The following is a 27,115-nucleotide window of genomic DNA, read 5'->3' as shown; positions in this document are numbered from 1 at the left end:
GCTCGGGTGGCATTACTGGCTAGGATATAACAAAATTCCCGCACTCGGGCTTCTCAGCGCGACTCGTCGCAAGCCACCGATAAAAAAATGTCTCTCACAAAATTTCGTCCGTCGAGAACATCCGGCAGAAAAAGGACGTTAATGATTGGCAATCTGGCAACTCTGTAACCACATGCATTGTAACTATCTCTGTCAACACATTCTACTTGTGGTGTACAGTTGGTTCAGTGTATAGAGTTTTGGATTAGCGTGCAGGAGGTTGCGGGTACGATTCTAGGTTCAAGCATATGTTTTTTATTTGATAAATGTAGTCCAGATGGTACGGTATCGGGCATTTTAATCGTCAACAGCGATTGCAGCGGTTCTTTTGGAAAACGTTTGCACTTACATACTACAATCGTAGAAATGGATGATTGGTCAGCTTTGAAAGAAGCCCTTTCCACCTCGTGGGCTCGAATTTATTTGCACCACTTCATCTACTAGATGCGAAACCTGTTTTCTTTGTACCCTCCTCTAATGGTCACATAGATTAGCACCAACTATTGCCTCGTTTAGGTCTATTACATTTCGTTAGGGTCTTACGTTATCAGTAGGACTAGCAAGGTGCTTTGCGAATAATGTCCAAACTTGGTTTCTATTTGTATGTGTTATCACCACGGTCCCATTAATTGTTTCAACTGTCTATTTCTTCTTTGTCTAACCACGTATTTGTTGTGTTCAGCGTTACAAAATGTTGTAAATTTCGGATACATGTGACATAAGAAACGATATATATTACAATATGTAATGTCAGAATGAAATAAACAAAAAAAAAAAAAGCGCCCCAACCCAGGACTGAACCCTCGACCTCCTGCATGCTAAGCCGAAACTCTACCCACTGCACCAACTGTACAACATAAATGTTAGTAGGGGTAGTTATGATACATTCGGATGCAGTGTTGTTAGATTGACACACTAACATCCTTTTTCTGCCGGATGTACTCGCCGGACGAAATTTTGTGAGAGACATTTTTTTATCGCTGGCATGTGAGGAGCCGCGGTGCAACGATCGAGTGCGGGTATGTCGCTTCATCCTGTATACCTCTTTTGAAATATACACGTCAAAAAAGTTTTGCATCACCTCGGTTCCCAGAACGTTGACTGTGGACATTGTATCACAGACACAGTCCCATTGACTGTCCAGAGATGTCACTAAACACGCCCAAAGATGTAAACAACCGTGCATGAGCGGAGCCTATTAGACAGAGGGGGCCCGACAGCCGATCAGCTCCAGTCATTCGATCAGGAAGGAGGTACACGGCTCGTGTTGTCTGTAGTTCAACCATTCCTAGACGGTCAATACCGCCGTTCGATCGCGTCCGCATTGCTACTTTTTGCCACGAAGGGCTCTCAACAGGGGAAGTATTCAGGCGTCTCGGAGTGAACCAAAGCGATGTTGTTCGGACGTGGAGGAGATACAGAGAGACATGGAGTGTCGATGACATGCCTCTCTCAGGCCGTCCAAGGGCTACTTCTGCAGTGGATGACCGCTACCTACGGATTATGGCTCGGAGGAACCCTGACAGCAACGCCACCCCATTGAATAATGCTTTTCGTGCAGCACAGGACATAATGTTACGACTCAAACTGTACGCAATAGCCTGCATGATAAACAAGTTCACTCTTGACGTCCATGGCGAGGTGTATCTTTGCAACCACGACACCATGCAGCGCGGTACAGATGGGCACAACAACATGCCGAACGGGCCGCTCAGGATTGGCATCAGGTTCTCTTCACTGATGAGTGTCGCATATGCCTTCAACCAGACAATCGTCGGAGACGTGTTTGGAGCCAACCCGGTCAGGCTTAACGCCTTAGACACACTGTCCAGCGAGTGCCGCCAGGTGGAGGTCCCCTGCTGTTTTGGGGTGGTGACGTACGCCGCTGGTGGTCATTTAAGGCGCCGTAACGGATGTACGATACGTGAATGCCATCCTCCGACCGATAGTGCAACCACATCGGCAGCATATTGGCGAGGCATTCGTCTTTATGGACGACAATTCTCGCCCCCATCGTGCACAGTTTGTGAATGACTTCCTTCAGGATAACGACATCGCTCGACTAGAGTGGCCAGCATGTTCTTCAGATATGAACCCTATCGGACATGCCTGGGATGGAGTGAAAAGGGCTGTTTACTGACAACGTGATCCACCAACCACTCTGAGGGATCTACGCCGAATCGCCGTTGAGGAGTGGGACAATCTGGACCAACAGTGCCTTGATGAACTTATGGATAGTATGCCACGACGAATAGAGGCATGCATCAATGCAAGAGGACATATTGTTGGGTATTAGAGGTACCAGTGTGTACAGCAATCTGAACCACCACCTCTGAATGATGATACAAGAAGCAATGTGTGGTTTTCATGAGCAATAAAGAGTGCGGAAATGTTGTTTATGTTGATCTCTATTCCAATTTTATGTACAGATTCCGGAACTCTCGGAACCCAGGTGATGCAAAACTTTTTTTTTGATATGTGTGTTTACATACCATTTAAGTAAATAGGAGAATTTAAATAAATGGGGGAAACGTAATTACCAAAAATCTTCTGCTACAGAATATGAATTTGCAATAACAATAAACAACAATGAATGTGAGAGGAAGGGCGGAAGAGGAGATAGAGGGGCGGGAGGAAATTGGCATAAAGAGTGGAAAGGAGGAGATGGACAGAGAGAAGTGTCAGGAGGAGATGGCGAAACGGAGGAGAAGAAGGTGGACAGAGAAAAGGGGGAGGAGCGATGAACAGAGAGTGATGGAAAGAAGTGGGGCAGGAGGAGATAGAGAGAGAGGGGAGGAGAAGATGAGAGCAGGGAGAAGGTGCTACACAGAGAGAGAGGGAAGGAGGAGGAAGTGAACAAAGAGACGAGGAGCAGGAGTCGGATTCAGACAGGGGAGAAAAGATTAGGACTTATATCTACTTACTATAATTATTAGCAGTTTTCCATTCAACTAGATTAAGTCACAGCAGCACGTGTCTAGGTACAGCAAGTAGTTGTTAAAAATTCACAAGCTCAAATTTTTAGGTCTTTGTGTATTGGGTTAAAAATGTATGGAGATGAAAGAAAGTATTTTATATTTTAATACGTTACACTATTATTATTGAAATATTATTATTATACAAATAATGTTTCATTACTAATTAAAATACACCCAGTACTGAAGGAGTCTGCCTCAGGTAGCTGAGAGATCAGTGCAGTGACTGCGGTGGAGGGGACCCGTGTTCGATTCCATCTACTTCCAAGGAATTTCCCTTGGTCAGAGGGCTGGTACGGGTCCGCTCAGTCTCGTGAGGCCAACTGAGGACTCACTCGAACGATTAGTAGCGGTTCCAAGGTCAAGAAACCCGAAAACGACCAGGAGAGCGGTGTGCTGACCACATGCCCCTTCATATCGCATCTGATGATGTCATTGGCTGAAGATGACACAGCTGTCGATCGGGCCCAATTGGCACGTCTACTGCAAAAGCGCGGAACATTTCATTTCTACCTTTGTACAGAAAATTCATCACATCATAATGAGAAGATGGTAGTGAATAATGTACAGGGGTGGCCGGAACTCACGATCGGAATGTGTTCAACTATACGTTAATTTTCGCGGTTACATAGTTCTGGAAATGTATTCTAGGTTGAAAATAGTGTTCCCTGGCCGTAGTTCGTCTGTCTTCTGGTAGAACTCACTCAAATTACAACAATGCAGGCGTCAGTCCATGACAATACGGCACGTGATTGCGTTGTTTCGCTTGTGGTTCTGGCGATTAAACGGCACGTGATCGTGTTCTGTTTTGTTACCGAGGTAATACTGTTATAAACTTTGTGTTATAATGGCGGATACAAGCAGATTTACAACTGAAGAACTTCTCATTCTTAGCATACAGGTGCATGAAAAAGAACGAACAGGTTGGACATATGATGAAATTAGGAGAAACATTTTTAGCCGCTTCAAGAAAGAAGCCCAACTGAAGCTAATATTCGGAAGATGGAAAGAAAGGCCTTTGCAGGTGAGCCTGTGGCGGTTGCACCACGCTGTGGAAGACCCAAGAAATACAACGATAATGAAGTCACTTAATACATAAGTGTGTCATTGATTTGTTCACCATTAAAATCGAAAAGGAAGCGATCGGCGGAAATGAACGTCCCCAGAACCTCCACGTGTTGTTGGATGAGGAAAGATGGTTACTGTTCATTTCGAACAGGTAGCATCCATGAATTAAGTGATCGTATTATGAATACGCGCTGTGATTCGTACAACCAGTTACGAGCAGCTTTTGCCATCACCGACTCTCCACGAGGTTATGTCGATAGATGAAAGTGTTGTGTATCGTAGCTCCTGGTCTCCAGGCGTTTAATTCTCGGCGACAGAGAACCCTAAGAATGATCACTCACCAAGTGCTGCGCTGGGCAAGCAGACGCACATCGCAGCGAATCCAACTCTGTGCCGAGAATGATAGTCAGCATGCAGAAGGAGTTTGAAATACACTACTGGCCATTAAAATTGCTACACCACGAACATGACGTGCTACAGACGCGAAATTTAACCGATAGGAAGAAGATGCTGTGATATACAAATGATTAGCTTTCCAGAGCATTCACACAAGGCTGGCGCCGGTGGCGACACCTACAACGTGCTGACTTGAGGAAAGTTTTCAACCGATTTCTCATACACGAACAGCAGTTGACCGGCGGTGTCTGGTGAAGCGTTGTTGTGATGCCTCGTGAAAGGAGGAGAAATGCGTGCCATCACTTTTCCGACTTTGATAAAGGTCGGATTGTAGCCTATGGCGATTGCAGTTTATCGTATCGCGACATTGCTGCTCGCTTTGGTCGAGATCCAACGACTGTTAGCAGAATATGGAATCGGTGGGTTCAGGAGGGTAATACGGAACGCCGTGCTAGATCCCAACGGCCTCGTATCACTTGCAGCAGAGATGACAGGCATCTTATCCACATGGCTGTAACGGATCGTGCAGCCACGTCTCGATCCCTGAGTCAATAGATGGGGACGTTTTCAAGACCACAACTATCTGCACGAACAGTTCGATGGCGTTTGCAGCAGCATGGCTATCAGCTCGGAGAGCATGGCTGCGGTTACCCTTGAAACAGGCAGGACCGCCTGCGATGGTGTACTCAACGACGAACCTGGTGCGCAAATGGCAAAACGTAATTTTTTCGGATGAATCCAGGTTCTGTTTACAGCATCATGATGGTCACATCCGTGTTTGGGGACATCGCGGTGAACGCACATTGGAAGCGTGTATTCGTCATCGCCATACTGGCGTATAACCGGCGTGATGGTATGGGGTGCCATTGGTTACGCGTCTCGGTCACCTCTTGTTCGCATTGACGGCACTTTGTACAGTGGATGTTACATTTCAGATGTGTTACGACCCGTGGGTCTACCCTTCATTCGATCCCTTGCGAAACCCTACATTTCGGCAGGATAATGCAGGACCGCATGTTGCAGGTCCTGTACGGGCCTTTCTGGATTCAGAAAATGTTCGACTGCTGCCCTGGCCAGCACATTCTCCAGATCTCTCACCAACTGAAAACGTCTAGTCAATGGTGGCCGAGCAACTGGCTCGTCACAATACGCCAGTCGCTACTCTCGATGAACTGAGGTATCGTGTTGAAGCTGCATGGGCAGCTGTACCTGTACACGCCATCCAAGCTCTGTTTGACTCAATGGAAAGGCGTATCAATGCCTTTATTACGGCCAGAGGTGGTTGTACTGGGTACTGATTTCTCAGAATCCATGCACCCAAATTGCGTGAAAATGTAATCCCTTGTCAGTTCTAGTATAATATATTTGTCCAATGTAGACCCGTTTATCATCTGCATTTCTTCTTGGTGTAGCAATTTTAATGGCCAGTCCTGTATGTAAGAAGTGTGTAAGAACATTCTCTTCTGTGTTATTCCCATTCTGCATGTATCGTTTTCTGTTAAATGCAGTTTCTTCTGGATCTACAGAGTCGCTTCATGTTTCTGTTTGAGTCTCATGTCGTCTCTTGATTCGGTACAATTATGTTTAACATTTTTGATCGCGACTTCTGCCCCGCCAGCTGCTCTCCGCGGTTTTCTGTGTTGGCGGCTGACACTCCGCTGTTGGCTCGCTGTCCCTCAGGCACGACGCTAGACACGGAGCGGCCCAGCTGGCGCATGCTGGTGTTCCTGAGCTTCGCGTGCGCCCTGCTGCTGGACACCTACTACACGGCCGCCATCGTCACCTCGCTGCTGCTGCCCCCGCCCAGGACCATCAACAGCAAGGCCGATCTGCTGCACAGTGAGCTCGCCGTCGGCATGGAGAACATCAGCTACACCCACGAGTACTTCGAGGTACGGTCCTCCGCTCTCACTGCACACATTTACGCACAGGATGTCCAGCCAAGCAGTCCCCGATTACAAAATTAAAAATAAATATCTTGAAAACTAAATCGACGGACGAGTACAACAAGAAATTAGAATTATATTAATACCTTCAGCTGCTAACGGGCGTTGATATATATATCAACGGGGACAGGTGAAAATGTGTGCCCCGACCGGGACTCGAACCCGGCATCTCCTGCTTACATGGCAGACGCTCTACCTATCTTTTTTTTAATCTCATTTTGTTCGTTTACGTTCGTTGTATCTGCTCAGGGCGGACGTCGCAAGACACCCGTTTCAGTTCGTCGTTGATCTATTAACTCAGTTTTTTTTTTTTATTACAGAGGACAGCTAACCCTCTGACCCAACACGCTGAGCTACCCTGCCGGCTCCATCTGAGCCACCGAGGGCACAGAGGATAGCGCGACTGCAGGGACTATCTCGCACACGCCTCCCTCGAGACCCACAATCTCACCATGTATGTCCACAAACTACATTCGTAGTGTTCCACCCCAACACACTCATTACTCGTGGAAGACATTCTTACCAAGCCCGTAACAGTTCGGAGAATATGTGTGCTCCCGCACAGAAGAAGAAGGTCGTGGCCGGTGTTGCCAGAACAATATACTTATGTGGATATGGTGTCTGTTCTTTCGGACATGTCCAAAAGAGCAGACACCCTATCCATATAAGTATATAGTACAACAAGAGGTACGTTTTCTGTGAACCTGTAATAATTTTATGCTGAAGTTTTGAAATAGTTCGAAAAGCTGCTAACAGGTGGCACTGTACGCTGTGCACCTCTTATGGATATGGTGTCTGTTCTTTCGGACATGTCCGAAAGAGCAGACACCATATCCATATAAGTATATAGTACAACAAGAGGTACGTTTTCTGTGAACCTGTAAGAATTTTATGCTGAAGTTTCGAAATAGCTCGAAAAGCTGCTAATAGATGGCACTGTACGCTGTGCACCTCATACAGTATCATTGTGCGTAATTAAATTCGTCCAAATTAACAATGTAAATGTAGACCTGATGGGGCCTGAATTCAAAGATATTGTATCGACAGCAACTGAGACATTTGTAACAAATTAACAAACGACGCAGCTGATCCTGCATGGTACGCAAAACAGGTCAGAAGACTGCTGCAGGAACAACGAAAAACCATGCCAAATTTAAACGAAAGCGAAATACTCAAGATTGGCTATCTGAACAGAAGCTCGCAACTTATCGCGGACTTCAATCCGAGATGCTTCTAATAGCTTCCACAAAGAAATTTTGTCTCGAAACCTGGCAGAGAACCCAGACAGATTCTGCTTTTACGAGGGCTGTCCAGAAAGTACGTTCCGATTGATCGCGAAATGGAAACCACATTGAAAATCAGAATTTTTTTATTTGTAATAATTAGCTTCTCTACATAGTCGCCGTTCTTAGACATTTGTCGTAGCGTTGTACCAACTTTCCAATAGCCGCGTTATAGGAGGCAGCCGCTAGTGCTTTCCGCCAATTCTCTATGCTGGCCTACAGCTTGTTGTCTGTGCCAAAATGTTGTCTTCATATCCAGCGGTTCATGTGAGCATAGATGAAATTCAGAGGGAGACAATTACGGGCTGTATTTGGTAATCAAACATTTCCAATTGAAAACGGTGCAGGAGCATCTCCATTGCCCCTGCAGAATGTGGCTGAGAATTGTCTTGAAGAAGAAGCAGCACGACAGTTATGGCTGCATAGCTTCAGGCGAAATTTCTCACCAGGCCCTCGTACTTGGCGGGTGACGCTATTTTCTAGACACTGTGAGCTCAGAAATGAGAAGAGCGACGTGGTACTATGTAGGATCACTAGAGACACTGCCCAACACATCTGTGCAAAGCTTTATCGGATTTTCATAGTCGTTTCCATTTCGCGGCCAATCGGAACTTACTTTCTGGACACCCCTTGGATGTAAAGCATGGTAGCGGGAAGACACAATGAATGCTTTCATAGCAATTGAAATACTGTCAATGATAGTGTTGCTAAAGCAGAGTTACTAAACACAGCCTTCTGAAATTCCTTCACCAAAGAAGACAAAGTAAATATTCCAGAATCGAGAACAGCTGCCAACACGAGCAACCTAGAAGCAGATATCGTTGGGGTAATGAAGCAACTTAAATCACTTAATAAAAGCAAGTCCTCCGGTCCAGACTGTACACCAAGTAGGTTTCTTTCAGAGCATGCTGATTCAATAGCTCCATACTTAACAATCATATACAACCACTCTCTCGAAGGAAGATCCGTATCCAAAGAATGTAAAGCTCCACAGGTCACACCAGTATTCAAGAAAGGCAATAGGAAAAATCCACTAAATTACAGGCTCATATTATTAAAGTAATATGCAACAGGATATTGGAACATATTATGTCCGAACATTACCGATAAGGGAACGGTCTATTGAGAAATAGTCAACGTGGATTTAGAGAAACACAACTGGCTCTTCGCTCACACGAAGTGTTCATTGCTATTGAAAAGGGATTTCAAATTGATTCCGTATTTCTAGATTTCCAGAAGGCTTTTGACATTGCGCCTCAGAAGGGGCTTGTAATCAAACTGCGTGCTAATGGGATATCGTCTCAATTATGTGATTGGATTCGTGATTTCCCATCAGAGAAGTCACAGTTCGTAGGAAGTGACGGAAAGTCATCGCGTAAAACAGAAGTGATTTCTGGCGTTCCCCAAGGTAGTGTTATAAGACTTGTGCTGCTCCTCATCTATATGAACAATTTAGGAGACAGTGTGAACAGCCTTCTTGCAGATGACGCTGTCGTTTATCGTCTAATAAACTCATAAGAAGATCAAAACAAATTGCAGAAATACTTAGAAAATATATCTGTATGGTGCGAAAATTGGGAATTGACCCTAAATAATGAAAAGTGTGGTGCTATCCACATGAGTGCTAAGAGGAAATCGTTAAATTTCTGTTACACGATATATCAACCACATCTAAAGGCCATAAATTCAACAAAATACCTAGTAATTACAATTACGAACAACTTAAATTGGAAAGAACACACAGAAAATGTTATGGGAAAGGTGAACCGAAGCTTGCATTTTACTGGTAGAACACTTAGATCTCAGAAGATGCAACAGGTCTATTAAAGAGACTGTCTACGCTACGCTTTTACGTCCTCTTTTGGAGTACTGTTGCGCGGTGTGGTATCCTTACCCGATAGGATTAACGGAGTATGTGAAGAAAGTTCAAAGAAGGACAGCACGTTTCATATTATCTAGAAATAGTGGACAGAATGTCACTGAAACGATACAGGATTTGGGGTGGACGTCATTAAAACAAAGGCGTTTTTCGTTGCGGCGGTATCTTCTCACAAAATTTCAATTGCCAGCTCTCTCCTCCGAATGCGAAAATATTTGGTTGACGGTGATCTACATAGAGAGAAACGATCATCATAATAAAATAAGGGAAATTTGAGCTCGCAAGAAAAGGAGTGTTGATCTTATCCGCAAACTTTTCGAGAGTGGAATAATAGAGAATTATTGTGAAGATGGTTCGACGAACCCTCCGCCTGGGACTTAAGTGTGATTTGCTGAGAATCCATGTAGATGTATGTTGTGGGTTGGCAGGAGAGCCAACACCGGGTACTAGAGGAAGCCGATAGGCACATGTTTTAGCTCACGCAGGCTGGCGTGATGTCTGGAACAGGACAAGGAAATTAGACTTTAGAAAAACGGACGTAGCTGGTGGAGTACTTAACTTTAATCCATAAATGGTGAACGTCGCTCTTGACGGTACATTATTCATAATCTCAATAGTAACTGGTAATGGCGCCTTGCTAGGTCGTAGCAAATGACGTAGCTGAAGGCTATGCTAACTATCGTCTCGGCAAATGAGAGCGTATTTTGTCAGTGAACCATCGCTAGCAAAGTCGGTTGTACAACTGGGGCGAGTGCTAGGAAGTCCCTCTAGACCTGCCGTGTGGCGGCGCTCGGTCTGCAATCACTGATAGTGGCGACACGCGAGTCCGACGTATACTAACGGACCGCGGCCGATTTAAAGGCTACCACCTAGCAAGTGTGGTGTCTGGCGGTGACACCACAATGTAGATGTAGATCTCGTCAGCAAGCAGTCTTTGCAATCAAATCACTATCTCTTCCAAATGTCCACCACTCGTAGTACGGCCGTGACGCAAACTAACAATGAAATTTGTCAATACATGCTGCAGTGTCTCAGCGGTAATGGATTCAGATGCCGTACACTGATTCAAGCTCTTCCAACGTGGTGCGATGGTTCCGGTTGACAGTGTCTTTCAGTGTGCCCAACAAAAAGTGGTCCCAAGGGGACAGACACATCGGGCGAATGTGGAGTCCGATCCATCCCTGCGCTAGTAAATTTGCAATAATCCAACGTAACATCTCTATTACTGAAGTATTCATCAAGAAAGCGAAACACCTGTTTGGTGCGATGTGGTCTGGCCCCATCTTGCATGAACCATTCCGTACGTTCGTCGATCTTCCGAGATGTGTACCGACAAACTGTTCAAAAATTACAACTTAGCGTTCACTGGTGATCGTTTCCATCCTGAAAAAGGGACAATAATGTCTCTGATGCATACTACGGCTCAAACAGTAACTTTGAGAAAATACAGTGGGTTCGCTTCACAGAAATGGGGATTTTCGGGACCCCAAAATCTTCAGTTCTGTTTATTAACGACTACATTCAGGTGGGGCTGTGCTTCATCTATGAACTATATGGAGCGAACATTTATATGAATGGAATAATAATTATTCAACGTAGTTTGACTCAATTTCTTGTCAAAATCTACTGTAGTTTCTTTATCATGGAAGCTCTGTTGCCTAGAAATTTAACTCATTTCTGATGGTTTGCAGTAGAGTATAAAGGTTCAATTTTTGTGCTAAGTATTTATATTAGTATAAGAGTTGCAGGTGTTCTACACATATTTATTAAAATTTCATTCAGGCTAACATTCTTGAATCACAACTGCACTAATACATAAAACAAAGTCAACCAGCACGTGTCGCTTCACACCAAGTAAGTACTACTACCGACAAGTCAAACACAATACGAACACCTAAGATACGAATATAGCGTTACAAAGATAAATATTTCCAAAGATAAGATTTCCTTAACAGTAATAGTTTGTGTTATAAATATTTCTCATGTTGTCTTCCACAAAGTTACTGAGGTAATAACGTCGATAATAATACTCGTAACAGTTTTAAATATCTTTCCAAAATTTAGAAAAATGTAGTTGCTATAATTTTGTGATATTTTCCGTCTTTGCATTGTTAATAGAATAGGGAAAAATAATACTTCATTATTTCTTTAGTCAAATACAAGGAGAAAATATATTTATGACTTCGGAGAAACGTCTGTGTGTCGACTGATCTGCCTCTAGACCTGCCGTGTGGCGGCGCTCGGTCTGCAATCACTGATAGTGGCGACACGCGAGTCCGACGTATACTAACGGACCGCGGCCGATTTAAAGGCTACCACCTAACAAGTGTGGTGTCTGGCGGTGACACCACAATGTAGATGTAGATCTCGTCAGCAAGCAGCGGCGAAGGCTTCTTTAGGAGTCTGTTTTGACCACTGGAAAATCGCTGAGGCAATAGCAGCACGGCTGGTGAATGTGCGGCCACGGAGAGTCTCTTTCTTTGTTGGAAAAAGCCAAAAGTCACTAGTAGTCAGGTGAGTAGGGACCATGAGGAATCACTTCAAAGTTGTCATAACGAAGAAACTATTGCGTAAAGTTAGCTCGATGTGCAGGTGCGATTGTTTGTATCTACAAATACAAAACACAACTTAAATGGCTGGACCACTAATCAGTTCCACTACGGGTCCCATGCCATGCTGAGTTGGCAGGCAGCGTCCCAGCGTTCCTGTTGGCCGCGTTCCTGTCCCCACCCCCACCCCGCCAGCTTGATTTCAATTTCCTCGGTAATGATACTTTCCCAGACTTTTATCTCGTCATACGAGCGTTCGTATTCCAGACAGTATTCAGCTACTGCAAATTTCCTGCGTTGTCCCTGTACACTGTTACGTTGGTATTCCACTCAGAGACTCCAGATTGTCATCATCATCAGCACCCTAAGAACATGAGAAAGTATAAATTACATCATTATCAAGTTTCAGAATCGCAGCTGTAGCTTTCCTTTTAGTTGATAAGCAAAGCTTTATGATTACTCCTTGTATTTGGCCAAGTTCTACACATACTATGTCGCTGAAGTTCTCTTTCCAACGCAACAAAAAGTGGTTTAACTAAAAAACAAATACAGTGTCTTAATTTGGTAATTATAGCCTCAAAATTTTTATCGTATGTCTGAAGATTGCCCACAGTGTCCTGCACAACTTAATGAACATACACTATGTGATAAAAAGTACCCGGACACCCCCAAAAACATACGTTTTTCATACGAGGTGCATTCAAGTTCTAAGGCCTCCGATTTTTTTTTTCTAATTAACTACTCACCCGAAATCGATCAAACTGGCGTTACTTCTCGACGTAATCGCCCTGCAGACGTACACATTTTTCACAACGCTGACGCCATGATTCCATGGCAGCGGCGAAGGCTTCTTTAGGAGTCTGTTTTGACCACTGGAAAATCGCTGAGGCAATAGCAGCACGGCTGGTGAATGTGCGGCCACGGAGAGTCTCTTTCTTTGTTGGAAAAAGCCAAAAGTCACTAGTAGCCAGGTCAGGTGAGTAGGGACCATGAGGAATCACTTCAAAGTTGTCATCACGAAGAAACTATTGCGTAACGTTAGCTCGATGTGCAGGTGTGTTGTCTTGGTGAAACAGCACACGCGCAGCCCTTCCCGGACGTTTTAGTAACACTGCAGGAAGGAATTTGTGCTTCAAAACATTTTCGTAGGATGCACCTGTTACCGTAGTGGCCTTTGAAACGCAATGGGTAAGGATTACGCCCTCGCTGTCCCAGGACATGGACACCATCATTTTTTCAGCGCTGGTGGCTACCCGAAATTTTTTTGGTGGCGGTGAATCTGTGCGCTTCCATTGAGCTGACTGGCGCTTTGTTTCTGAATTGAAAAATAGCATCCACGTCTCATCCATTGCCACAACCGACGAAAAGAAAGTCCCATTCATGCTGTCGTTGCGCGTCAACATTGCTTGGCAACATGCCACTCGGGCAGCCATGTGGTCGTCCGTCAGCATTCGTGGCACCCACCTGGATGACACTTTTCGCATTTTCAGGTCGTCATGCAGGATTGTGTACACAGAACCCACAGAAATGCCAACTCTGGAGACGATCTGTTCAACAGACATTCGGCGATGTCGCCAGACACATCCATTACTCCATCAGCACATATCTCCTTCAACTGTCGATGAATTTCAATTGGTTTCACACCACGCAAATTCAGAAAACGAATGATTGCATGCTGTTCAAGTAAGGAAAACGTCGCAATTTTAAGTATTTAAAACAGTTCTCATTCTCGCCGCTGGCGGTAAAATTCCATCTGCCGTACGGTGCTGCCATCTCTGGGACATATTGACAATGAACGCGGCTTCATTTTAAAACAATGCGCATGTTTCTATCACTTTTCAGTCCGGAGAAAAAAAAATCGGAGGCCTTAGAACTTGAATGCACCTCGTATTAGGTGCATTGTGCTGCCACCTACTGCCAGGTACGCCATATCAGCGACCTCAGTACTCATTAGACATCGTGAGAGAGCAGAATGGGGCACTCCTCGGAACTCACGGACTTCGAACGTGGTCAGGTGTCACTTGTGTCATACGTCAGTACCAGAGATCTCCGCTCTTCTAGACATACCTAGGTCTACTGCTTCCAACATGATAGTGAAGTGGAAACGTGAAGGGACACTTACAGCACAAAAGAGTACAGGCCGACCTCGTCTGTTGACTGACAGAGACCGGCGACAGTTGAAGAGGGTCGTAATGTGTAATAGGCAGACATCTATCCAGACCATTACGCAGAAATTCTAAATTGAATCAGAATCCACTGCAGGTACTATGACAATTAGGTGGGATTTCATGGTCGAGCAGCTGCTCATAAGCCATACATCACGCCGGTAAACGCCAAACGAACCTTGCTTGGTATAAGGAGCGTATACATTGATCGATTGAACAGTGGAAAAACGTTGTGCGGAGTGACGAACCACGGTACACAATGTGGTGATCCGATGGCAGGGTGTGGGTATGGCGAATACCCGGTGAACGTCATCCGCCAGCGTGTGTAGAGCCTACAGTAAAATTCGGAGGCGGTGGTGTTATGGTGTGGTAGTGTTTTTCATGGATTGGCCTTGCACCCCCTTTTGCTTTGCGTGGCACTATCACAGCATAGGCCTACATTGGTGGTTTAAGCACCTTCTTGCTTCCCACTGTTGAAGAGCAATTCGGAGATGGCAACTGCACCTTTCAACACAATCGAGCACCTATTCATAGTGCACAGCCTTTGGCAGAATGGCTGCACGACAATAACATCCCTGTAATAGGCTGGCCTGCACAGAGTCCTGACCTGAATCCTACAGAACACCTTCGGAATGTTTTGGAACGCCGACTTCGTGCCAGGCCACAACGACCGACATCGATACCTCTCCTCAGTGCAGCACTCCGTGAAGAAAGGGCTGCCATTCCCCAAGAAACCTTCCAGCACCTGATTGAACGTTTGCCTGCAAGAGTGGGAGTTGTCATCAAGGCTAAGGGAGGACCGACACCATATTGAATTCCAGGATTAACGATAGAGGGCGCCACGAAGTTGTAACTCATTTTCAGCCAGGTGTCCTGATACTCTTGATCACATAGTATATGAGCTTGATACAACGTATTTACTCCTTCTGGTTACGGCTGTGGTGGTTCTCTTAGTGCCTAATTGTGCACTCTGTATGAGGAGCAGTAGTAGACGCAAAATGTGTGAGCGTAGTCAATGGCTGCGTTCTCCAGTGCTGTTTGAGTTCCATTACAGATCGGACAACGGCCGTGAGGCTCCACCTTGCTCGTGTGTGCAGAGGAGCAGCGATCCCGTGGACCACGCGCTGATGGCCCAAAAGGTGTGGCCGCGAGGCGCACCCGAGCCCAACTACCACAGCTTGCTGGAGGGCGTGCGCAAGGTGGCCACCGAGGCGTTCGCCTTCACCGCCGAGGACGTCAGTCTCTACCCGCTGCTCGACCGCTACGTCACCGAGGCCGACAAGTGCTCGCTGGTCGCGATCGACTTCATGAAGTCGCGCTCCACCTACATGCCAGTGCGCAAGAACTCCCCTTACAGGGAGCTCGTCACTATAGGGTAACGCTGCACAGCATTACTCACAGGCCAGCATGACGTCCCTAGTGATCACGCTACTTACTAGACGTCTAAGCTAGATATAAAATCGCCAGACAAAATATTAGTCACCCCATTAAAATAAGACTGGTCGCTTTGCAGCGTTGTAGATGGTGCAGAAATAACAGTTGGCAATACTTTGATTGTAGAAAAATCTTGATCGCGCACTTCTGTATTAAGCGTTATGCGTTTGGAAAGCTGTTGAATGAAGTGTGCAAGAAATTAATGACAGAAATTATACAGATTCCCTGGAGCTTCCAAAAGAAGGATGATTGGACTTTAACGTCCGGTTGACAGTGCGGTCGTTAGAGATAGAGCACAAGCTCTGATTAAAAAAGGATAGGGAAGCAAATCGGCTGTACCCTTTTCATAGGAACAATCCCTGCATTTGCATGAAGCGATTTAGGGTCATCACGGAAAACTTAAATCTGGATGCCATTGGGGGGATATGAACAGCCGTCGTCCCGAACGAAATTTCAGTGTGATAACCACAGCGCCACCTCACTCTGTGGAACTTCTAAATAGCTGGGATGTTAATTGCTACGTTTCGCTCGAGCAGCGCCAGGCATTTTCTGTGCAACTGAGATCGGATGATTTAGAGGGAGATCCGAAATGCGATAGACTGCGATAGTGTTCGTCAGTTGAGAATGGTATATGTGTAGCCTGTGAACTTTACTGTTGTCGTCTTGCAAAGTGTGTCCACAACATGCTCATCACGAAGATGTACGATAAAGGACAACATTCTGTCGCCGAGAATATTGCAATAAACATCATGGTCCATATATATACTGTATGCTGAACGAGTGAGGCCAAGTCAGGTAACAACAACAACCTCCAAAACATCAGAGAGCCACCTCTGGTCTGAATACTGCAGCTTAAACTCCGCACTTGGGCCGTCGCTGTAATCGATACCATGTGTCACTTGAAAAGAGATCAAAATCGTGACCCATGGACCGCAACTAATGCACAGTTTCTATCTTGTTTGGCCCAATAAAGACGTAGAGTTTTATGTGCCACTGCCTTCTTCGGGGTACTCGACTCCAAATGTTCGTTTCATGCTGTTACCTTCACAATATTTGCTCGGAATCTGCCAAAAAAGAAAGTGAATTCTCTGCCAGTTGGAGAACAGATCCTCGCACTGGCTCCCGGTCGCTGTCGGCCGGTATCTGTTCCGGACTACTGTGGTACATGAATGCGAGTTGTATACCGTTTCTTGTAGGCACTACACGCTGATGCACCAACACATCTGGCAACTACACTACTGGCCATTAAAATTGCTACACCACAAAGATGACGTGCTACAGACGCGAAATTTAACCGACAAGAAGAAGATGCTGTGATATGAAAATGATTAGCTTTTCAGAGCATTCACACAAGGTTGGCGCCGGTGGCAACACCTACAACGTGCTGACATGAGGAAAGTTTCCAACCGATTTCTCATACACAAACAGTAGTTGACCGGCGTTGTCTGGTGAAACGTTGTTGTGATACATTGTGTAAGGAGGAGAAATGCGTTCCATCAGGTTTCCGACTTTGATAAAGCTCTGATTGTAGCCTATCGCGGTTGCGGTTTATCGTATCGCGACATTGCTGCTCGCGTTGGTCGAGATCCAATGACTGTTAGCAGAATATGGAATCGGTGGGTGCAGGAGGGTAATACGGAACGCCGTGCTGGATCCCAACGGACTCGTATCACTAGCAGTCGAGATGACAGGCATCTCATCCTCATGGCTGTAACGGATCGTGCAGCCACGTCTCGATCCCTGTGTCAACAGATGGGGACTTTTGCAAGACGAGAATCATCTGCACGAACAGTGCGACGACGTTTGCAGGAGCATGGACTATCAGCTCGGTGACCATGGCTGCCGTTACCCGTGACGCTGCATCACAGACAGGACCGCCTGCGATGGTGTACTCAACGACGAACCTGGATGCACGAATGAGTCCAGGTTCTGTTTAGAGCATCATGATAGTCGCATCCGTGTTTGGCGACATCGCGGTGCACGCACATTGGAAGCGTGTATTCGTCATCGCCATATTGGCGTACCACCCGGCGTGATGGTATAGGGTGCCATTGGTTACACGTCTCGGTCACCTCTTGTTCGCATTGACGGCACTTTGAACAGTGGACGTTACATTTCAGATGTGTTACGACCCGTGGCTCTACCCTTCATTCGACCCCTGCGAAACCCTACATTACAGCAGGATAATGCACGACCGCATATAGCAGGTCCTGTGCGGGCCTTTCTGGAGACAGAAAAAGTTCGACTGCTCTGGCCAGCACATTCTCCAGACCTCTCACCAGTTGAAAACTTCTGGTCAATGGTGGCCGAGCAACTGGCTCGTCACAATACGCCAGTCACTACTCTTGATGAAATGTGGTATCGTGTTGAAGCTGCATGGGCAGCTGTACCTGTACACGCCATCCAGGCTCTGTTTAACTCAATGCAAAGGCGTATCAAGGCCGTTATTACGGCCAGAGGTGGTTGTTCTGGGTACTGATTTCTCAGGATCTATTCACTCAAATTACGTGAAAATGTAATCACATGTCAGTTCTAGTATAATACTCGTTTATGATCTGCATTTCTTCTTGGTGTAGCAATTTTAATGGTCAGTAGTGTACTTTTACGGTACGGTCATGGGCACTTCCAATCACGATTGCTGCTTTCTATCAACACGTCACTTCTTCACGTGGACTCATCTTCCTGCACTGATTCCATACTGCCCCATATAAACCACTTTACTGCCATGTGTTACAACAGCGATGGAGAACCAACGACCAACTGTTGTCATTACTTGTTGTAGGAATACTTCCATAGTAGAGCAGGCGATTTGGCACTATTTTGAAATACAGATAGGTCTTGGTCGCACAATCCACTATTAAGCGTTACGCTTTTCAAAATTTCATCATCGTACAAGCTGTGGAATGAAGTGTATAAGAAATTATTGACAAAAAATATATATAAGTGTGCATCTAAGTATTCTAATACACACAAATTCCGTAAAGTATCGTACTTACAAAAAATCAAACTTTGCCACAGAGCTCACGAAAGTGAGCACATAAACTAAATACAATACAAGTCTCATCTCATGGAGGCATAGTTGACAGTGTCGTCATCTATCGAATAGAACCAGTACCAAACTGGTTGTTCGTCTATTGTAATTTGACTTCATTTTGTGATACTTTGTACATTTATTTTGTGATGTTTGCGAACTTATTCCTTCGCACTTATGTTTTACTTACTACTCATAAGGGTTTTCTGTTTATGTTGTACCACCCAGTTACTGGTTAAAATTTTCTTCTTTTTTGATTATTGACGAAAGACTACCTCTGTAACTTTTTTTTTTACGGTGTGCCTAACGACGCGTTTTTCATACTGTTAGTATGAGTTTCTCTTCGGGAAAAGTAGCGAAAATGTTTTTGTCAAATTTGTTCAAGAGGTGCTGACGTGCACTTAACCGCAGTGCATAGAAGTTTGTAAAATTACTCTTCGTCTTGCTTCCTGTGGTCAATGCTAGCACCGCCTACTGGCCACCGTTTAGATCTTTCATAGTTCAATCGCCAGACTGGTGCTATTCAGTAGACGACGGCACTGTGTAATATGCCTCCATGAGATGAGATTTGTAATGTATTCAGTTTGATTTTATGCAAGTACGATACTATTTGGAATTTCTGTACATTAGAATACTCAGATGCACACTTACGTGTAATTTCTGTCAATAATTTCTTGTACGCTTCACTCCACAGCTTGTATGATGATGAAATTTCGAAACGCGTAACGCTTAGTAAAAATTGTGTGATCAAGACCTTTCTATGTTTCAAAGTTGTGCCAAATCTGAATGGCCTCGTGGTCTTTACTATGGAAGTATTCCTACATCGAGTAATGATAACAGTTGGTCGCTGACCCACCACTACTGTTGTAAGACGTGGTTGTAAAGTGGTATATATGTGGCAGTATGGAATCAGCGCAGTACGATGAGTCGACTTGGAGAAGTGAACAACGGCAGAAAGCAGCAATTGTGTTTGGACGTGCCCACGACCATACCGTAAATGAAGTTACCAGATATGTTTGTGCACGAACGTGTACTGTCTACAAGAAATGGTGTACAACGTGCATTCATGTAGCTTAGCGTAAGAACAGTAGTCCCGACAGAGACTGGAGACCAGTGTGACAATCTACACTTTTGTCTTTGCGGATTTCCTAGCGAATATTGCGAACGTAAGAGCATGAAACGGACATTTGGAGTCGGGTGCCTCGAAGAAGGCAGTGACACATAGAACTATACGGTGCTGCGTCTTTATTGGGCCAAGGATAGAAACTAAGCATTAGCTGACTGGCAGCGTGTAATGCGGTCCAGGGGTCGCCATTTTTCTCTCTTTTCAAATGACTCATGGTGTCGAGTACAGCGACGGCCCAGTGGTGTGTTTAGCCTGCGGTATTCAGGCCACAGGTGGTTCTCTGATGTTTTGGCGCATGTTATTAGTACACGACTTGGCCTCACTCGTTCAACTTACAGTGAATGTGAAGCAGGACGTTTCTTTCAATATTACCGGTGAGCGAACATTGTCCTTCATCTTCGTGATGAGGATGCTATGGACGCACTAGTATTTCAAGATGACAACAGAGGAATTCGCAGCGTACACGCATACAATTCTCGACTGACGAACACTATGGCAGTATATCGCATTTCGAATCGTCTGCTAAATCATACGATCTCAGCTCCACAGAAAATGCCTAGCGCTATTTGGGTGAAAACTAGCAATCAACATCCCAACCACTGAGAAGCTCCACAGACCGAGGTGGCGCAGTTGTTAGCACAGTGGACCCGCATTCGAGAGGACTGTGGTTCAAAAAGGTTCGGCCGGTTTCCTTCCCCAGAGTCAGAGAACAGAGAAGGGATTAGGCCCTTCCTCGAATGTGAAACACATGCTTTTTATTCATCACGGAGATATGGTGCAGTTCTAGAAAATATTGTCTGTGGTTCTGTGATTCTGCTAAACTGCAGACTTAGTAGTGCTGTGCGAAAGGAAATATTGTGACTTTAGCAACCGCTGTATGAAATGGATTTGTTTAGTTGTCTGACAGTTGACGGAAATTATGCCGTTTACTTTCGGTACTGTCCTGTCACCAAGGTGGATGCAACCTTTGCAGAACGTTGACGAAATAGTGTCTACAATATTTTCTCAACCGCTTTCTCGCAGAGCGTTTAATGAGCTACAGAAAGGGAGCGTTTCAGAGCCGTAGTGGAGGGATTCAGGCCACAATTCGCAACATTAAATAGACGTGGCTGCAATACGCCGCCAGAAATTCGTCCCTAATTCGTCTTCTACCTCGCTCTGTTGCACAACTTAGTCATAGCAGTATTTTAGCATTTGTTTAGGAGAGAGGGAAAAACGTGGAATTCATAGGTCGAATAGCTATGATCTTCACGATTTGAAGATGCAGTTTATAGAATTACGAATTCTACAATGCCGTTGATATGGCTGCACGGTACCGTTTCAAACTGGGGAGACGAGGACTATCTCCTAGGCTGTTAAGAGCCGTTTCTACGGGTTGATTTGAGGGTTGTTTAAGGAGGTTCCAAAGCTGGACGTGAGTTACACTTACCCAGACTACACAAAAAAGTAACCTTCAAAATACATATTGTTCCATTTCAGTTTAGCCAGTCAAAGTGAAAAAGTAGGTGACATGCAAATAATGCAATAAATCCATCAACATTATCAGATGTCGAATTTTGTAAGCAAGGAATGTTACAGATGATATCGAAATTGAATATAAGTTTTTTCACATCTATTTCTGTTTTTACAACCAGAGTTTTATTAATCAATGGCATTTTATAGTTATTTTTGTTGTTTGTCAATAACGGTTTTTTTCGTCTTGCGATTTCTAATGTTCAGGGTCTAACTAACAATTTTGATACACAAATAAAAATATATTAATGAATTTACTGCAGTCTCATTTCCATTTCGTTTCTACGATGGATTTAATCACATTCTGATGAATTTTCAGACAATTAAATCAAAAAGGTAACGTCTATATTTATACTAACAATATAAAAAGATTTTCTTTGCGTGTGCTAAGGAAATATCCTTGCTTTTAGATATCAAAGTTAAATGCTTCCCAAAAAATATAATCAGTTGATAACTGTAGATTGAAACTAAATTCCCTTTACAGACGTTGAGGGCTAGTAGTGGGGACCAAAACGGTTAAGTTTAGCATAATAACTCATGACCGGAAACACACAGTTTTCTCGCTGCACGCAAAATACCACAACACACGTTCAGATCTTCCGCATTTTCGGCGCTACTGCCGCCCGGAGTGGCCGAGCGGTTCCAGGCGCTTCAGTCCGGCACCGCGCGACTGCTACGGTCGCAGGTTCGAATCCTGCCTCGGGCATGGATGTGTGTGATGTCTTTAGGTTAGTTAGGTTTAAGTAGTTCTAAGTTCTAGGGGACTGATGACCTCAGATGTTAAGTCCCATACTGCTCAAAGACATTTGAACCATTTTTTTTTCGGCGCTACTGACTAAGGTATTACGTACGTCGTTCACTGACCACCTGATGTCCCAGGCCATTACAGGTTTTTTTTACATGCCATTAACTTGAGTTTGTGATTTGCCCAGAGAGGTTTGTAGCTGCTGTAATGTTGTGGACTTTGTTCATATTGTACTACAGCAGTTATTATTCTCTACAGAACAGGCTGCAAGCTGTACTTCATCCAGTAGAAGAGGACATCACGAGTACCAGAAACATTACAGGTGGACTGAATGTTGATCAACAAACCGTTTGGTGTGTTCTGCGTGACAGGAACCTACACCCGTACTACCCGAAGAGGGTACGGGGAACGCAGCTACCGCATTTTACATCACGATCCCACTTCTGGTGATGGTTTTTGCACCATTGTGTGGACGTGTCCAATTCCCATGGTGGATCCTTTTCACGAATGAAGCCAAGTTCACAAGGGAAGGTGCTTTCAATGCTCACAACAGCTATGTGTAGGCTGATGGAGATTCGCATACAATCTGAACATTGGGGCAGGGTTTCTGGAAGGACGTGTGATGGGGCCATATCTGCCTCCATCACATCTCACGTGTGTCACGTAATTGCGAATCCTTGACGGCGTACAGCATGGGTTCTTGGAAGACGTGCCAATGCATGTGTGTCAAAGCATCGCAAAACCCCGCATGTATGTGAGAGTGAAGTTAACTGAATCAGAACTAACTGTGATGCTGGCACACCCTAAAGACCCAATGTTAGAATAAATTTAAGCAAAAGAATGATTAACGCTGTGAAAGATCGTGGTCCTAGTAGTGAATCATAAGATGGGGAATATCCATTTAATCACTGAAAAATACTGCATGTCACAAGGGAGGCAAAGTACACTCGAATCAAAGACATTATATAAGTTACAATATTAAGTATGGAAGAAGATAACTGAACTATCGGTTGGCAAGGTTAGTTAGTGGGGATCGGAATTAGCTCATAATCATATTCCTAAACATTTGTCATTCGAAAATAGTGAAAATTAGAAACATCGTAGTGACTGCACGTAATGATCTTTGTAAAATTACAAGTGATTCTATTGGAACAACTGCCACTGTCGATTACCGAGAGATAAAAGCTCGAATGGTAAATGTACAAGTACTTGTCTGGGGCAGAGATGTAACTCTACCTGAGTGTTTAGTAATTGCAATAAGCATAATCTGCACACCGTTTTATATTATTACTTTTGTTTTATCGCACCAATTAAACAGACACATTGCTACACACATTTCTGGCAACATCCAACACAGACTACCTGCCTTAACTACACCTAGAACTGCAGTATAAATAACATCTAACAGTCAGAATATTTTACTGGATTCTTAAATGATCACATAATTGAATATATAACTAAAAGCTATAAATTTTTGACACTTTGAACACAGGATACTTTATCACAAAACGTGGTGACAGGTTTTATATGAGCAGAATTTTGATAGCAAAACATTTTTAGACAGAAAATCAATGAAATACATTTTGTAAGCTGTTAATAGAGAAAAAGTTAATCTCTATTTTAACTACACAGTAATTTTTCAGGATAACGTCCTCCCTGACTCTTTGATACAATAGTAAGAAATTTATATAGCCAAAAGTTGTGTAGAAATTTTGTACGTACTTTTAAGTTAAATTCACTGTACTACAATACGTTATGGGAAGTAGTTTTACATAGAATAATGACAATTTGCAATTTAGTGGTATGTTATTATGTGTAATTACGATTTAAGATAGCTGATCCATTGAAATTATAGAATGGCTACAGTTTATCGTAAATACAAAACTTTACGTAATTCCGGTTTATGTATTGGGTCCTATACTAAAGTTAGGGGGGGGGGGATCAGATTGTATACTAGTCTGTACTATTACAACATACCTCAATTTGTGAAATTTATCTCGACCTGTCTGCACATCCATTACATTGATTGTCTGACTGGAGAAACGAAGAAGCCTATGCAACTGAGAATGTGCTGACGAATGTGGGTAAGTGAATATGAACACGACTCTGAAGTTCTAGCTTGCGACTGTCCCAACAAGCCGAAGTTGCAAGTAATGCTCACCGTTATCGGCGATGCGATATGTGCCGATTGGTGACACCGTGTCTGGCTGCCATCAAGTATGTTGCTAGATCCCCTCTTTCGAGGACTCGAACACCGGACCAACTCTGCAGGCTTCTCTTTCAACTGGGACCGTTGACTCCATTAGCAGAGTACCGATGCATTTAGCGCCAAGTCCAGAGACAAATTAGTAATTTTTAGTCAGTAAATAACTTACTGAACCCACATTTCCACCAAGAATCTCGGCAACCAATCCTCTTGAAGTTACAGGGTGTCCCAATCGAACCTCCCTGATTTCAAAGACCTAGGAAAAAGACCACAGTAGATACGACAATGAAAAATGCACCACATTGTAGAGCGTCTCAAAGAATTTATTTATTTATCATCAATACACCTCTACTTGTGAACCATTTGTAGCACGAAGAACTACTTGTTAAGTTCTTTGTGACATTTCCTCTGTTATTGTTGCAATCGCATTAGTGATACGTTGTCGCAATGTTGGAATATCGTCGACTTTGGTCGCATACACGCGGTCCTTCGCGGCGTAACGTCGGTGAACGTGGTGGCCAGGCAGTGGACCCTGCGCGTCCGATCCAACGATTGGGAAATTCGCTATCCAGGAACTTGCGAACAGCCGTTGACCAATGCGGCGGAGCTCCATCTTGTTGAAAACTGACGTAGGGTTGAAAGTCTTCTATCTGAGGGTACACAAGCTGCTCCAACATGGCCAGATACACTGACTCATTCACTGTTTGTTCCGCAAAGAAGAACGGTCAAACAATCCTGTCGTGCATTAGCCCGCACTAGACGTTTAGTTTAGGGCTATCACGAACATGTTCAATGACAATGTGCTAATTTTGCGAACCCCAAATCCGAACATTATGCCTATTAACCCTTCCTGATAGATGAAAGGTTGCTTCATCTTTTCATCAATACGCTGCAGCATACCCGCAACAAATTGTTAAGGCATGGTTTGTCGTTCAGCGTGAGATGTTGCAGAATTTGCCCTTTGAAAGCACACATACGAAGACGCTGGTGAACTACACGATGCAATGTTGATCGCGGTACATCAAGTTGCCTAGATGCTTCACGAATTGACTTACGTGGGCTTCTGAGAACCTTTTGTCTGGTGTCCTCCACTATCTCTTCTGAAACTCCGTAATGTGCACGGCCAGAATGTTTCAGAACACTTCTTGTTGCCAGAAACTTCCTATGCCATTCCTTAATTGTTTTCAACATTAGGTGAATCACATTCATGCACATGACGATAATTTATTTGTACAGTAATCGGCGATTTTATTTTTGCAAACCACCCTAATGCTTGCGCGCCGCTGTGGAGTCGCCATTTTCACTTCATGCGACCATGCTGCGCTCTTTCGACGATACTTGGCGCTTCTGACGCGGGAATATAAAGTCTTTGAGATGCTCTACAATGTGGTGCATTTTTGATTGTCGTATCTACTGTGGTTTTTCTCTCCCGGGTCCTTGAAATCAGGGAGGTTTGAGTGGGACACCCTGTATATCGCACGACCAGTAAATTGTTTCCCGGTAACACAATCTTCTTCCAGCTGAGGCAAAACGTTTAGAACTGTTAGTCTCGATTTCTGTCCCACTTTACTAAAAATCTTCGTGCTGCATGTTATGTCCTCTTGACGTCGCATCAATTTTACCAGTCGGTGCCCTCTCAAGCACCAGGTAGCTTCGCATCACAGCCCACGGGAAAAGCTAAAACACAGTGCTCGAATCTATCCGCCATCTCTCCAGTTTCTTCCAAATCTATCACAAGTCAGAGCTGTTTAGCTGCGTTTTTTATTTGGACAGCTAGGAGATGTTTGTCAGCTAAGTGCATTTTTCTTAGCATGGATCGAATACCTACTTCCTGCCAACAGAGATCCGCCATCCGCAACGAATACTTTCAGTATAATTCGCTGGGTGCCAGTATGGCGTTATCCGAGGCGACTTTCCCGAAGGCAACATGAGGCCAGAGTCAATCTGTCCGTGTCCCGCTAGCTGTTCAGGAAAGGCCGTGTATCGTCGCCCCACAAGGGTTCTCTGTTGGTATGTTACTTGCAGCTCTTCTATCCTGTATCCTCGGCGCTTCTCAATTCTAAATCTCACACAGAAAAATGGTTCAAATGGCTCTAAGCACTATGGGACTTAACATCTGAGGTCATCAGTCCCCTAGACGTAGAACTACTTAAACCTGACTAACCTAAGGACATCACACACATCCATGCCCGAGGCAGGATTCGAACCGTAGAAGCAGTGCGGTTCCGGACTGAAGGGCCTAGAACCGCTCGACCACAGCGGCCGTCTCTCTCACAGGAAAGGAATTGAAATAGCCAGCACCACGTTAAATTATGTTCAAAAAATAAATGTACCAGATTTTTGTATATCTTTTAGGGAAAGTTCATTTGAGAAAAAATTACACGATGTTGTTGGTACGCTTGCCTACTTTTCCACGTAATCGCCGTCCCGCTCAGCGCATGTGGTGAGCCGTGGAACAAGCTTCTTTCCAACTTCAGATTCTCTTTCCGCACCTGCTCGTCGTTTGAAAATTTAAGTCCACTCATGTGTGCATTCAGGGAAGTGAAAAGATGATAATCTGAAGGCGCCAAGTCAGGGGAACACGGTGGTGGTTCAAAACATTCCATCCAGATAAGTCTATGAGCACCTTGATGGCTGAGGCTGTGTGAGGCTATGTTGTGCAAAACTCCTTTCGTCAGAAATTCACTCCGTTTCTTTTGAAAGCTCTTTTTGGGCTTTTTCAGGGACTCACAATATCTTTGTGCACTGATAATCACCCCTA

General features: G+C 44.5%; 1 protein-coding gene across 1 annotated transcript in view; it reads left to right on the top strand.

The window, feature by feature from the left end:
- LOC126477107 (ionotropic receptor 75a-like) overlaps window positions 1-27,115 on the top strand; it is a 134,483-nt gene that overhangs the window by 96,959 nt on the left and 10,409 nt on the right. The window contains exons 5-6 of the mRNA XM_050103632.1: window positions 6,159-6,370; window positions 15,398-15,675. Coding sequence (XP_049959589.1) covers window positions 6,159-6,370; window positions 15,398-15,675 — 490 coding nt within the window. The remainder of the gene's footprint in view (window positions 1-6,158; window positions 6,371-15,397; window positions 15,676-27,115) is intronic.

The sequence above is a fragment of the Schistocerca serialis genome, chromosome 1, assembly GCF_023864345.2.
Source record: "Schistocerca serialis cubense isolate TAMUIC-IGC-003099 chromosome 1, iqSchSeri2.2, whole genome shotgun sequence".
NCBI classification, from domain to species: domain Eukaryota; kingdom Metazoa; phylum Arthropoda; class Insecta; order Orthoptera; family Acrididae; genus Schistocerca; species Schistocerca serialis.
The sequence above is the reverse complement of the archived record's forward strand: the minus strand, read 5'-3'. Positions and strand labels throughout refer to the sequence as shown.